This window comes from Pholis gunnellus, assembly GCF_910591455.1.
Source record: "Pholis gunnellus genome assembly, chromosome: 18".
NCBI lineage: Eukaryota > Metazoa > Chordata > Actinopteri > Perciformes > Pholidae > Pholis > Pholis gunnellus.
This window is the reverse complement of record NC_136545.1, coordinates 12,065,639-12,080,435: the sequence shown is the minus strand read 5'-3', so window position 1 is coordinate 12,080,435 and position 14,797 is coordinate 12,065,639. Positions and strand designations below refer to the sequence as shown.

General features: G+C 42.0%; 2 protein-coding genes across 2 annotated transcripts; one reads left to right on the top strand and one right to left on the bottom strand.

Moving 5' to 3' along the window:
• Positions 1 to 1,433: 1,433 nt before the first annotated feature.
• srsf9 (serine and arginine rich splicing factor 9) lies at positions 1,434 to 5,603 on the bottom strand. The gene is made up of 5 exons (XM_079179185.1): positions 5,507 to 5,603; positions 4,227 to 4,531; positions 3,786 to 4,039; positions 2,480 to 2,652; positions 1,434 to 2,382 (listed from the first exon to the last, which is right to left on the bottom strand). Exons 2-5 carry the CDS (start codon positions 4,382 to 4,384, stop codon positions 2,134 to 2,136), a joined length of 834 nt encoding a protein of 277 aa, XP_079035311.1. The 5' UTR covers positions 4,385 to 4,531; positions 5,507 to 5,603; the 3' UTR covers positions 1,434 to 2,133.
• A 1,785-nt stretch (positions 5,604 to 7,388) lies between these two features.
• On the top strand, positions 7,389 to 14,535 carry prodha (proline dehydrogenase (oxidase) 1a). Its single transcript, XM_079179691.1, has 14 exons — positions 7,389 to 7,784; positions 7,945 to 8,153; positions 9,228 to 9,262; positions 9,723 to 9,872; positions 10,006 to 10,070; positions 10,450 to 10,566; positions 10,721 to 10,800; positions 10,939 to 11,020; positions 11,164 to 11,256; positions 11,456 to 11,602; positions 11,994 to 12,169; positions 12,255 to 12,353; positions 12,637 to 12,725; positions 13,205 to 14,535. The coding sequence occupies exons 1-14, from the start codon at positions 7,455 to 7,457 to the stop codon at positions 13,393 to 13,395; spliced, it is 1,863 nt and encodes a 620-aa protein (XP_079035817.1). The 5' UTR covers positions 7,389 to 7,454; the 3' UTR covers positions 13,396 to 14,535.
• Positions 14,536 to 14,797: the final 262 nt, after the last annotated feature.

The window sequence follows — 14,797 nt, the reverse complement described above, 5'->3', positions numbered from 1 at the left end:
ACATAAAGGGTCAGGTCAGTGGTAGCTAATCAGTAGTATGTAGCCATGCGGATTTTGGTTTTATGTGTGTATGTTTACACCACTGAATCATCTGCTGCTAATCCAATACAGTGGAAGTTAATCATTTGTTCAGCTGAAAATGAACATGTATTGGCAAAGTGTATTTCCAGAAGCAATGCGCTGGAGACCTTGATGTCATTGTTTAAATTAGTTTAATGAGGTCTGTGAATCTGATGTGTTTTGCAGAAATTCTAGATGGATTCAATCCTATAATCTCCACAGATGAATACAAAACTATCTACATGGCTAGATACCAGCATAAGTATGTCAGAAAATATGCTTCATTGGTGCCACATTTACAGTTACAAAATAGCCATAATGCACCCATGTTTGGTTCACTGTGGCTTAAATACCAGTGTTTTGATATCACAGCTAACGTGTCTCCACATGATCTTCTAAAACATGCCCGAGTATTGCTGTTTGTGCATTGCTGTGTTTGTTGTCAGAAGATTTACTTGTTACAATGTGTTAAAAAGAAACAAAGAAAGTACATATTTATTAAATGCAATACAATGTCTGTATATGGGCTTTATCGGAGTATAATGAACAGAAAGATAAAAATGTGCCATTGGAAATAAATATATTTTTTAGTTTTTTCTGTCTTCTCAAATTGTCACCTGGTATAATTAATTTATTGCATATTAAAAATATTATATTTTGCATCCCATGTGCCTCATGTATATTTTCACATTTGACATTTTTACACAAAAGTTAGTTTCTGTGGTTAGCACTGGTGCCTCGTTTGTCACTTGGCCTTTAAAGGAACGTTTTGAACTTAAATCTAAGCAACACTTGAATGTCCACGTGTACTTTGTAATAGTTTTGGCTGCTGTTACTTATTTCCTGGTCATGAAAAGATCCCTTCTTAATGTGACTTTGATGGCAGAGCTGGAGAACAGTCCTCATTCTGTGCAAAGATGCATTACGTTTAGCAGAACTTGAGCCTTTAAAAGAAGATCCCTCTCTATCCCTCCACCGCACCGTAGAGATGTTCTGGTAGAACACAGAGCGGCATTTAATAACCTGATACTAGCTTTCAGCTGAACTCAAAACTTTTTTTAGCTCTTGTGAACTTCCACAAAAAGGTTACGATTTTCAATCATGCTCTGCCCTGTTTAATATAAAGGATATACTGCAGGTTCCCAGACAATTAGTGTGAGATATTTGCCAGCTAACCGTCAAATGTAGAACTTGCCTTCAAGATAATTACAGCCTGAAGTCACAGGTGTCAATACTCCCGTTAACGAGCTGTGAGGCCGTTTTGCTTGCTGGCTCACTTGAATACAATCATTGTTACGGTTATCTGTTCATTTCAGTGAATATAGTAATGAACTATTAAAAACAAGTTTTAGGACAATGAATGAAACGGACAGTAAAAGTTTGCATTTTATTGGTAAACAAAAAAACAACATTGAAGACCTACAGGCCACCTCAGTCAGAGGTTCAAACATTTAAAAAATAAAAAGTAATCTGGCAAGTGAGGCTCACAGTCGACATGTGTCACTACTCTAAAAGGCTCACTCATTTTGCAGGTTTTGAATCGGACTAGGATATTGATTCGCTTCAAAAGGTTCTTGAATTGCCAAAAAACGTCATACTTAAAGCTACAGGAATGTGACACACAATAAGGAATATCTTGTCAAGAGCTTAAGAAGCAGTATGACCCTCAGCCTGATAGATGCAGAATTGAGTAATTTGTTTGGTACAATAAACATTACCACTCCTGTCAAGGTTTGACATCACAACCCAGGATTTCTTTATAAAAGAAACCTCCAAAATGTTATATTGTAATCAAATACAATTACATCGCTAAGAAGAAATTAAAATCAAAAAACAAACTCGACAATCCCGACTCCAGATAATACATAAGGGTGTTTATAGAACAAAGACAAAAAGCTTTAAGGCTGTGGGGAGAAGCAGGGTGTTCAGGTGATCATGACAATGGAATGTATGTAGAAAGAAATAATGATGTATCATACGAGGAGGCCTGGGGTTAAAAAAAAAAAAAGAAAAGATAAAAAGAAGAATTACAAAACATTTCCCCCCCAATTCCTCTATAAATGGCAGGCCTTTCTACCGGTAATGACGTGGCGGTGGGCTATGCTGTGGCGGGTGCCTTCTTGGGGGTGGACTATGGCGCGACATAGTATGGCGTGGAGGCGACTGGTAGCGTGCAGGGGGAGATCCTCTGTTTTGAAAGGGAGGCGAAAAGCGACCTCTGGATCTGGATCTGGAGCGGGAGCGGGAGCGAGAGCGGGAACGCGACCGATTAAAGTTTGGGGTGCCCCTCTCCTCAAAAACGCGGATGTACGCAGTCTCGCCCTGCAAAAGGAAAACAAATATATTTAGAAAATGTTTTCCTTTCGCCACCTGAAAGGGGGTTCAGGGACAATTAAATCTCCTCATCACTGGAACTCACTTGATGTGACCGGAACTCGGTCCGATCCAGTCTGCGGAGCGCGTACTCCATGTCCTCTCTGCGAAGAAACTCCACCACGCCCTCTCCATCACGCTGCACATCTGCAAAACAAACGTCTCCTGCCTCGCGCATGTGATCCTTCAGATCCTGCCAGCTCCCAGTTGGTGGTAACCCTGGAATGGGGGAAAAAGACGAACCTTAACCTTAAATTACCTGGCACTTGCAAATTATTGCAGGGTCAAGTTCACCTTTACCAGTAGGTTTTAAGGCATCTTTACAAAGTATACACTTAACAGTAATTGAAAAGCTCAAATTAAAATATTGGTCGATTGCTTCAGCAAACCACAATATTTTTGGATGCTGTACATCCATAAATCTGCTCTATTATGACGGGCCAAGTTAGGCTTCTATACACACCGTAGACTTAAAGGGGCTGGTCATTCTACAGCTCACATAAACATGCTTGTATAAACACCAGATACATGTAGCATGCAACAAATAGGCCTAATTAATGATATACAAAGACAAAATCACACCTACCGGTCACTATAGTCGGTGTTTTGGGATTATGTAGCCAACATGACCGTTTTCAGTTTACTGTTTCGTTTTTTCATGACTTAAGGAGCTGACTTGACCTCATCCACTTAGTCCACCTTGTCCTCCAGTCCGCCAAGAGAGAGAGAAACATATCTGCCTACGACTCGTGATGCCTTTTACTAGTCCCTTGTCCTCCAGTCCGCCATGAGAGAGTGAGAGAAACATATCTGCCTACGACTCGTGATGTCTTTTACTAGTCCCTTGTCCTCCAGTCCGCCATGAGAGAGAGTGAGAGAAACATATCTGCCTATGACTCGTGATGTCTTTTACTAGTCCCTTGTCCTCCAGTCCGCCATGAGAGAGTGAGAGAAACATATCTGCCTACGACTCGTGATGTCTTTTACTAGTCCCTTGTCCTCCAGTCCGCCATGAGAGAGTGAGAGAAACATATCTGCCTACGACTCGTGATGTCTTTTACTAGTCCCTTGTCCTCCAGTCCGCCATGAGAGAGTGAGAGAAACATATCTGCCTATGACTCGTGATGTCTTTTACTAGTCCCTTGTCCTCCAGTCCGCCATGAGAGAGAGAAACAAATCTGCCTATGACTCATGACGTCCTCTACTAGTCCCTTGTCCTCCAGTCCGCTATGAGAGAGAAAGAGGTCTGCCTACGACTCTTACGTCCACCATTCTACTAACCCCTTTGACATCCAGGATGCCACGAAAGAGAGCGACATATGAACTGGCTATGACTCATGACGTCCACCTACCAGTCACCATGACCCGGAATTCAGATCTTCGAGTTGGGGGTCCAAATCTTCCCCTAGGTCCTCCTTCTCCTCCTTCTCCTCCACCACCACCTCCTCCTCCTCCTCCACCACCACCACCTCCTCCTCTTCCTCCTCCTCTTCCTCCTCCTCCCATAGGGCCAAATTTAGCACCAGATGATCGAGGATACTCCACACGTAGCTTGGAGTCTCCATAACCATATCCATTCCTTCCATAGACGGCGTCGTCTGCATCCCTAAGAGAAGAGAGCAAAGAACTCCTTACCAACGTAATGCTTGATTCACTAGTGGACATAGACCTGGAAATGCGGTCTCCATCCATTTTCTGCTGCCAGTCACTGGAGATGATATTATACCATATAAACTTAAGTTCTCCAACAAGGGGGAATGTGATTTGACTTGCCTAAGATCCCCAAAACTCACCGTGGATCTTCAAATCGGACGAAAGCAAAAGGGATAGTGCCTCTATTGTTCTTCAATTCGATGTCTCGGACTTTTCCATATTTGTAGAAAAGATCCTCAATGTCCCTCTCCTGGACATCCACGGGAAGATTCCCCACATAGATCCGGCCATCCGACATGGTGGTCGAGAGAGAGAGCGGTACTGCTGACACAGAACGGGGGCACCTGCAGACTTGATCACTTCTTTCTTTCACAAATAGCGATGGAGGTGGTCCTTAGCTTAATCCTGGTTCCAATCCAAAACGTAGTCCTTCTGCTTCCACTTCCTTAATTTAGAAAAAAATGTAAAATCTGAACCAGGGATGCAGACATGAGTAAACGACGAGCTCAAGGCAAATGGCACAGGCCTCTTGGATCCAAGCCTGGAAGCTTTAAAACACAGGGTAATGAATGTCCAACAACCTTTAAAAAAAAAACAGTGACAGCATTAAATTGTAACTGCACGCTGCACTGTGTGAAGGACATGTGACTGCAAAGGCCCTAGTAAATGATTCACATCGTCTCCATAATCGTTTACCTGTGTGCCCCCAAAGGGAAGCACCTGCTTTTGTTTTGGAAAGTTACTCCACTCATTTATTCAGGTGTGTATTCAGGAATGTATTCTCTTAAAAATATACCAGCATTCCAGTGAGATAAATAGCAAGCCTGCTAGTGCCGTAGATTTAAGTTAGTACGTCTTATTGTTTAACCCCATAAACAAAAATATGCTATGAATTGCAACACCGAGCTTTAGCCTTACATGTTACTGTATATTTTAAGCAACAAACCACTGATATTTTAACGATAACAAAAGTAGTATTTACGGCAGGGCGGATTTACTGAATAGCAAAAATGGCAGCAAACGACGGTGGTTGCCAGATTTTTAACCTTTGTCGGAGTCTCAAACTGTGTCGAGGCCACGGCTAAACTAGCCCGCAGCTGCTTAGCTCACTATATTTAGCTCTGGTTTCTTGTCTTAAACAGATTCTGCAACGTAACTACGTCTTTAGTAAGCAACAGAAAACATTCAAGCAGAACAGTTCAGCTTGACAGTTGTAGCTTGAAAGTTAACGCCAGTTTAAGACGTGGAACTAACTAGATATGAGTCTCTTTGTTGGTAATCTAAGGTCAGCTAGCAAGGCTAACGAGTCTGTTTCGGCTAAAACGCCCCAATCGTCCTCACACTCGAAGATACACATATTTAGGCAATACACATTAAATGTATTTAGTAAACAACACTTAAATTAACAAAGTGCGATTACCTTTCAAAACAAGTAAGGGCTATTCTTCCGTAGATTGAACGCTAACAGTCCGCACGCTGTGCTACTTCCCTGTTAGTTAGCAACATTAGCAATTAGCTTGGTGGCTACTTCTACTTCGTATTTCCGGCAGACAGTAGTGCGGTTTAGTGCATTGCTGCCCCCTGTCGGTAGGAAAGGGAACATGTTGCTGGCTTTATATCCCAACTCATAATTATGTCATAAACAAAAGGTTTTAAATCCTAACTAAGCTGTATAAAAAAACTGTTGTAAATTGTAAAACACTGGAGACTATTCAGCATGTTGCACCTCATTCTCTGAGCCTCCAGAGCAGCTGCCGAAACAGCATATCAATCAACCACCACAGCGGCCTCAACTCAGGTTGGTCAAAACAAAACAGTGATATCTGGCTCCATTAAATCACATCTCACCTGATGCTTCCTCTTCACTTAAATCAAAGGATGCATCCTCTTTTCTAATTGTCACACATTCTCACATTCTCTGTCCCAAGACCCTTTAGTCCAAGGGTGTCAAACTCATTTTCACTCTGGGCCACATCAGCATCACGGTTGCCCTCAAAGGGCCGGTTGTAAATGTAAGATTGTAAAAATGTAACTACTCCTAACATATTGGTAAATAACTGTCTCTGCATTTGATTATTGTTTATTCAAGTGTAAAAATATTGCACATGCAGTTATATCAATGTAAAAATATATTTAACCACATTTCTGTTATTATAACTTAAATCCTTTTAATTTAGGGTTAAGAAACCCACATTACTCTATCAAACTTTCAAAGAAAATAGCAAAGACAAATATCAAACACAAGTTATTACAATAACTTTGTTTAATGCTTAAAATCCTTTCAAGGGCACGTTTGCACAATCCCACGTGAAGTATTTCATGTGTTGTAAAGCCACGTTTAAAGTAGTCTTCAATGTACTCACAATACATTTCCATGTCAAATGTAGGGTAACCAGCTAAAGAGATGCTTCTATGACTGTTGTGTTTAAGTATCTCATAATTTCGACTTTCTAGCTCATAATTTTGTCTACGGGGATATTTTTATTATCAAGTCTAACTTTTTTTGCTGGGGGATTCGTGGGCCACATAAAATGACGTGGCGGGCCGAATTCAGCCCGCGGGCCTTGAGTTTGACACCCCTGCTTTAATCCTTCACTTCGCCTCTGCGTTGGCTCCATGCTGTTGTGGTTGGTTCTCTATGGAATTGTAGGGGAAGAGGCCTCTGGGTGGGTTGTTACACAACCAGTTACATAACACTTCTTCTTCTAATTCTACTTCAATCTTTGACAATTGATGTTCGCTGATAAGGAAATAAATTGGAATCGGTTCATTAAGAAATAATTATATAATGATATAATAGTTATTACTGGTAAAAAAACACATATAATATTGGTAGTGTAGATACAATGCAATTAGCCCTGTAATAAATACGACCTATGTGAAATATGAAGGCGAATGCTTTTTTCCCCTGAGGCTGTGGTGTTGCATTCAATTCGTATTTTATTGGATTGGAAGGGTTTAGGAGGCTCTTGCTTGCCTGTCAGCAGGTCAGATTATTGCAACCAATCCGGCTATTTATGGGAGAATACGTTTAGAGTTGAAACTAAAAGCTAAACCCAACCATTTCTTTGTGAAGACAGCTATTGGAGGGGGAAAAAGCCATAAAGTCAGAAATTAAACTGTAATGTCGCTGTGGTTTCCATCTATGGGGGGTTTCCGTGGGGCTTTGGAGTCCACAAAACGAGAACGCGCACTAACAGATGCCAGGCAGCGTGATGTAGCACGCGAGGCACGCACCGCCCCGCGAGATGACTTTTTAACTGCCCAGCGCGCGCTCCTCTCGCACTATCACAGCGAGGGTTCGGGCGAAGCGAGGTCGGTCGGTACTCGAAGGCTTGTGTGCGCTGTTGCGTTCAGATAAGAAAACCATGTCGTACACGAAGTTTGCAGCGGCTCTCCTTCGGGCAAACCCGGGCAATGTCAGCAAGATACGCGCGTCACCTGGAAGATGTCGGTCAACGGCGGCATCCACCAAGAGCCAGGAAGAGAAAGATCCACCGATAGACGGATGCGCCGTGGTGGAAGCGGTGCCGGTGGAGCTCATCAGCCGGACCAAAAAGACGCAGTTGAATAAGATCCACCTTGACTTCAACAACACGCAGGAAGCCTACAGAAGCAAGGGGAACGTGGAGCTGCTCCGAAGTCTGCTGGTCTTCAAACTCTGTACGATTGACATCCTCGTTGAAAAGAACAAAGAGGTGAGTTGGTTTTGTTCACATGTCAGCCTTTTGAATCAAAGACCAAAACGCATTTTAGAAATATATAACTGCGTAATAGCACGGGCAAGTTAGATCCAGGCCTATTGTCTGCTGGAGTATTATAATGCTACATAACTTGTCATCCTTGCTTTGTTTACAGCTGATGTCTCTGAGCAAGAAGGTGCTTGGTCAGTGGATGTTTGAGAAGCTGATGAAAATGACCTTCTACGGTCAGTTCGTGGCAGGAGAAGATCACAACTCCATCAAGCCGCTCATTCAGAAGAATCAGGCCTTCGGCGTTGGTGCAGTTTTGGATTATAGTGTTGAAGAGGACTTGACACAAGAAGAGGCCGAGACGAAAGAAATGGAGTGAGTTAATGTTTATTTTACTGATTAACCAGTTTCAACTTGATAATGTGCCAAATGTGCAACGGATGAAGAGACATTTGTGAGTCATGTAACTTGTAAAAACTGGAGAAGCCAAGTCAAGTTTATTTGTATAACGATCACATGATCCAAAGCAGTGACCTCATGCTCTCAAAACCAGAAAGGTGATGAGGACAAAAGGGAATGTGTTGCAGTGCATCGATTTAAATGTATATCTTTACAGCTGTATCGTTATAATACATCCTCTTTAGGTTATTTAGTACATATTATACAGTTAGCCCCAACAGGTCATTTAGCCGGTGTCTTTATTACAGGCGTCCCTCTCTAAATGATCTCCTGACTTCTTTATTTACACACAGAACAGAGTGTCATGCCAATAGTTTGATATGTCTCAATTCTTATCTTATCACTTTTGTTATAGCCTCCGTTACGCTTCTTATAAAGTTAATATGAGTGGTGTTGTGTACAGTATGTTTCCTCCCCAGACTGTAATCCAAACCGAATAGTGCCTGTCCTCTATTGGTCGGCTGGGAGAGCCCCCCTCTCCTCTGATTGGTCGAGCAGGGGGATGTACCTCCTGAAAAGGCCGGCAGCCTGGCTGGTGCTAGGTGCCTTCATGGGGCACAAACATGGCAGTGTTGCGCAATGTTCTGAGGAGGAAATAAGCTCATTTCTATGAACCACGGATCCTCTCACGAGGCCCAAACATACACACGCTGAACTAAATCTAAACATAAGTTTGTTTAGGATCAAACGATCTTCATCGAGACCTAACTCACTGAAAGAAAGTCCTGTTAGGTCCGTGGAGAAGACCACACAATGGTTTTCTTTGTTCCCCTGAAGCGTCTCTAATGTCGCAGCACGTCTAGAAAAGGAGTTCATTATCGTAACTCACTAAAAAGGTCACAGCAAGACTGGTTAAAATGACATTCGCCTCTTCTCAACACGTTTTCTGTCTTTTTCATCCTTTAAAATGGTCTTCTTAAAACTATTTTAGGTAGTTGAAATTTTGTTTTTGCTGTTCTCCTCTGATCACAATCTCTTCTCCTTTTTCAGTGCGTGTGTTTCTGAAGCAGAGAAAGAAAGTCCAGGTGTGTAGACCAGTAGAAAATGACTGATTTATTGTATGTAATGTAGTCTCACTGTTGCACAAGCAGCCACTGCATGCTTCATTGACCTAAGGTTATTCTGTTGCTTGAGCTCGGCCTGAATGCAACACAAGTCTAGGCAAGTGTCGGTGTCGGTATGCCTCGTCCTGTGGTCATGTGATCAGCCCCAGAGAGTACTGGTTGTATCTGGTTTTAGTGGGGTCTGGAATGTCCAATCCAATGGGTAAAGTGGGGGCGCTCCGTTCATGTTACGTGGTTGATGTTATTCCCTTACTAGTGCTTTCTATATAACATGTAACATAATAATGTATCAACTGCATGTTCCCAGGAGCCATTTGTGCTTGTGGTAGATTTATTCTAGCATAAATAAATAAATGTAAAGCACTCAAAAAAAAAAAGCGTGCAGGATTGAAATACTTGTGTTCCTCTCTTTTGACTCCAGCTGCTGATCATCGCGAGAAGAAGTACAAGGCCCATCGTCAGTTCGGGGACAGGCGTGGAGGGGTTACCAGCGCTCGTACCTATTTCTACGCAGATGAGTCCAAATGTGACAAACAAATGGAGACATTCATAAACTGCATTAGAGCCTCCGGTAAGTAGTAGTGAGGAAGTAGCTTTTCTGAGTAAGCGGTGAAAGAAATGATCATCATAAGTGACACTATAACACTAAAACGTCCGTGTAATAAAGATCACCGAGTGACATAAACTGTGTTGTTATTTTTCAGGGGGAGCCTCAGCAGATGGATTTTCCGCCATCAAAATGACTGCTCTCGGACGCCCTCAGTTCCTTGTAAGTTTGACTTTATGTCTTCAATATCAACTGAATGTGATTATTTCAGGATTTAGATAACGGAGTGAAGGGCTTTGGTTGGCAATCGCAGCCATTTATTACTTTAATGGGCAAAATAAACGTCTGCCGTTTATTTATTTATCTCTTTATGGTTTTTGAGTCAATGCCAGTTGATATGATCACAGGTTGGCATCATTGTGTTATCACTGATGTGTGAGGTCACAGTGTGAGGACAAATATGAAAAGTATGTGCCAACCGACGGTGAGCAAGAGATCGTTTGTGAATAAAACACTGATATGTCTGGCTGACCTCATCACAATATCATTTAAATACAATAGGATTATTGCATCGCTGATTAATTGTTGTGTGTTTGAACAGCTCCAGTTTTCAGAAGTCCTGGTTAAATGGAGACAGTTTTTTAACTTCCTCTCAGCGCAGCAGGGGAAATCTGACATGATGGTTCTGGAACAAAAGCTGGAGATGAAACAACTCCAGGTCCGTCTTCAGCAAGTCTCATGCACGCGCATCCATAGCCGCCGTCCTCATCTATTGTTGTTTCTGACATGTTCTTTAGTTGCGTTCAAGCCGCCATGACTTTAAATGCCATGTGTTGTGTTAAAGCAATACTCACTGAAATATGTCTTTGCAGGAGAGTTTGACTGAGATGGGTGTTGGAGCCATGGACGACAAAGAGAATTGGTTCACTGGAGAGAAGCTGGGTTTGTCAGGGTGAGATAGTCACACATTACTGCAATCATGATATTAATAGCGCAACAGTACAGTTAGGTTCTTGAATCTCTGTTTAGTGAGTAGGAAAACAGCATGTTAACATATTTTAATATACATTTTCTCACATCTTATTGGCAGAACGATCGATCTGCTGGACTGGAACAGTTTAATAAACGACACAACGAAAATCTCCAATCTGCTCAAGGTGCCGAACCTTCAGGTGAGTCGTGTAAATATGAAGTCCCCGGCTGAGTCCCTCGTGTTGCTCTCAACCCCAACGTGTCACATACCGATTACATTTGCAGGTTTATCCCGGTCATAACGATGAAAAACTGTTTGGTGTTTTGTGTGTTGGTTGCGCAGACAGGCCACCTGGAGCCTTTGTTGAACACGTTTACTGCCGAGGAGGAGAGGCAGATGAAGAGAATGCTGCAAAGAGTGGACGTTCTGGCCAAGGTAAAGATACTCAAAGACAACAGATGTGCATCGAGTAAACGGAGGCAATCTAAATCCAATTTAGTGCAATTGCAAACTTGGTTCAAGGGAATCAAAATAATCAGAACTGAATTGTGTTTGCTAAAGTGATGAACCCGTTTATCGTGCACGTTAACGATGTGTGCCTTATAAAACCACGTGCACTGTCTGTGCTCACCAGCACGCCATGGAGAACGGGGTTAGGCTAATGGTGGACGCCGAGCAGACGTACTTTCAACCGGCTATTAGCCGACTGGCCCTGGAAATGCAGAGGAAATTCAACAGAGAAAAGCCAATTATTTTCAACACTTACCAGTGTTACCTCAAGGTGAGACTTCAGCTAATCATGACAACTTTCACTGTTGATTATTCATATAAATCCTTCCTGTTAGTCTCAACTGTGAAACCAAAATGATATTTTTTGTCACCCTTTATGTTGTGTTGTTGCTACTTATCGTTTTATAATACAGATAAAAGAAAAAGCCTGAAGAGATGTTTTGTTGAGGTACAATAAAAGCTCCTCAGTAAAGCTGAATAATACTTTATACGGAGACATCACAGGTGGCTCTAGGAATGTCACGTTTTGATCATTTTCATGATTATTTAGGAACATTTGTTCGCCATTTAAATCTTGTTTATGTACCCATAGACTCGAGCACCCTGACCTCTAAGGACTGTTGGGTTTTAGTCGTGTCCTTTTTTTCTTTGTACACTATTAGGATGCCTACGACAATGTAACGGTGGATGTTGAGCTGTCACGGCGGGAGGGCTGGTACTTTGGTGCCAAACTGGTTCGTGGAGCCTACATGTACCAAGAGAGAGACAGGGCCAAAGAGATTGGCTACGAAGACCCAATAAACCCGGACTATGAGGCCACCAACAGGATGTATCACAAGTACGTTCTCAATCATTATTAAGGCCGCTCGTGACTTTGCTAGGCAACGTCTAAATCCTAACCATCTGCCTCGATGTTTGTCCAGGTGTTTGGAGTACGTGCTGGAGGAGATCGAACACAGCAGGAAAGCAAATATCATGGTTGCAACTCACAACGAGGACACGGTGAAATTCACCCTCGAAATGTACGTTTCCTCTCAGGCCTGCATGAAAAATCCAAAGCCCATTTGGCATTTGCAGTTCTAAGGGCAGATTTAATTTGAACATACACGAAAGCCTTAAAACCTCTTGTTCACAGAGGATTAATCTTCGTGGTTTAAACTAATGCCCAGGATGAGGAAGTGAAACGTAGTCTTTGTCAGCAATTATAGGACTTACATAATGAGCTTGCCAAATCAATGGTGTAATACTACACTGGTATGATGTAACACCCCTTTGACATGGATTTTTTTCTTTCTGTTTTCCCAGGATGAATGAAATGGGTCTTTCCCCCACAGAGAACAAAGTTTACTTTGGACAGCTGCTGGGCATGTGTGACCAGATTAGCTTCCCGCTTGGTATGTTGCACTCAGCATGGATACTAAAAGTAAACACAATATGTTATGGAATGAGAGACTTACATCACATGGTCATGCGGCCAAAGAGGTTCCACTGAAACGTAGCTCTTTACACGCGTCAGCTTTTTAACACTCGAGGTCTCTGACGTCACAGATCACCTCTGCAGTCTAAAGATATATTTGGAACAAACAGCTCCGGGTGAAGTGAAATGCTGTAGCAGCCCCAACCTTCCTTCCACTGGTGACACGTATAACGGCTGGTTTAACCTTGTCCTATCACTTGATATGTAGTATCAAAACCCCAAACAAAAAAGATTATATTTTAATCTACTGCACCATTATCTCAATTGAACATTGAGTCCGTTTCTACAGCTTTTTTTTTTTTTCTACCCCAAGGTTAGCTTTGTGAGAATATGTTAGACATGAAGTCCAAACTCTTGTCATGACAAACACGTCTCCTTGCTCTTTGTTGAAAACAGGTCAAGCAGGTTTCCCCGTCTACAAGTACGTTCCATACGGCCCGGTCAACGAGGTCATTCCCTATTTGTCTCGCCGTGCTCAAGAGAACCGTGGCTTCATGAAGGGCTCCCAGAGAGAGCGCAGCCTGCTGTGGAAGGAGCTCAGACGCAGAGTGCTGTGCGGACAGATTTTCTACAAGCCCGTCTACTGAGTCACAGGACCACAACATACTAACTGCAGTGTGTCTGTAAGCATTCCACCGGCTTTACCTCCTTACTGTAGGGGTAACATTCATGTCCCTCCTCGGCTTGTTAGGCTGGGGAAGTGAGGACTTATGTTGGCCTCAAAATCAGAATTAGTTTATTTAACTAATATAATGGGATTGTAATCCTCAGAATCAACTAAACACACTTTGCACTTTTTTTCAAATAACTTCAAATGTTCTCTAAACAGCAATCCTCTTTCATATACAGTATGGCGTTGTTCTGTAGAGGCTAAGACAAGTATATTGTGAATGTATGGTTACCAAAGGTGATGTGCTTGTATAAAAATATATATTTGGGTCTCTTGTTTGTTGGTGGTATAGGATGCTCTCACATGTAGCTGTCACTCAAAAGTGCCTTATGATTGTTTTCATAAGATAAACTGGAAGCAATCAGCGACTGTACAGCTACGTGTTATTTTTGTAACTGTTCACTCCTGCGAGGGGATTGCGCCCTGTTTTAGCTTATTTATTGATGATGTCAAGTAATAATCAGTTCACTGCAGCATAGTGATTTTGATAAACAGCAGAAACAAGTTGATCCTCTTTTTTCATCTCTCATGACGAATTGTAAACTGTCCATGTTTATGTGCTGGGGACATGTGGAAACTACCTGTAACGTTGCTGACCTTCATTTGGCCTCTGACACAAAGTACTCCAGGAATACCTGCACTGTTGTATAAACTGTGTTGGAGGACACACCGCCTGTCAGTTCAATTGAAGGAAAGTTCAATTGGGTTGCATGAAAGTCATGGATAATGTCTTTTAAATGGAAATGTTTTTTAGCACTGGAAATGAATACTGGAAAATGTGCTTTTTAAAAGTCCTTTGAGAAAAGGTTTGAGTGGTCTAAGCTCTTTGTTCTGACATGGAAAGTTTGATTTTAGTAAACAAAAGGCTTCAATTTCAATGGTTTGTTAGCACTGTTTAATTCAAATGCATTTCCTCATGTTCTTTTTCTTTCTTTGTGTTTGGTTTCCTCATCACTACTGATTAAGTATACTATATTTTGTACAGTTGTAAAATATATGTAGTCATTGAACACAATCAAATACAGTTAACATTAAAAGAACTCTTGTTGCAGCTGTGGATGCTGGAAGTGGACATTTACTTAATATCTTAAGTTGTTGGGGAAGGATCTTTGAAAACTCAAAAGTTACACCTCATGACTGACGTCGTTGTTGCCTAAAAGATACACAAACTCCAGCCTGTGCCATTGTTGGCCTTGTTTACTATAGCAACCCCAGAATGGATAGATAGCGACCCTGATGTTATCTCGTAGTGACACAAATCGGGTCGTCCTCGCTGACGTGTTCTGATGTCAATGACATCAACAACTACAACCATTGCC

Coding starts and splice junctions, on each gene's coding strand:
- srsf9 (XM_079179185.1), bottom strand. CDS start 4,384: ATGTCGGATGGCCGGATCTATGTGGGGAATCTTCCCGTGGATGTCCAG. Junction 2,653..3,785: donor ATTCCGGGTCATGGTGACTG/GTAGGTGGACGT, acceptor CCCCCATTCCAG/GGTTACCACCAACTGGGAGC. Junction 2,383..2,479: donor CCGAGTTCCGGTCACATCAA/GTGAGTTCCAGT, acceptor TTCCTTTTGCAG/GGCGAGACTGCGTACATCCG.
- prodha (XM_079179691.1), top strand. CDS start 7,455: ATGTCGTACACGAAGTTTGCAGCGGCTCTCCTTCGGGCAAACCCGGGC. Junction 10,801..10,938: donor GAGAAGCTGGGTTTGTCAGG/GTGAGATAGTCA, acceptor TCTTATTGGCAG/AACGATCGATCTGCTGGACT. Junction 11,257..11,455: donor GAGTGGACGTTCTGGCCAAG/GTAAAGATACTC, acceptor TGTGCTCACCAG/CACGCCATGGAGAACGGGGT.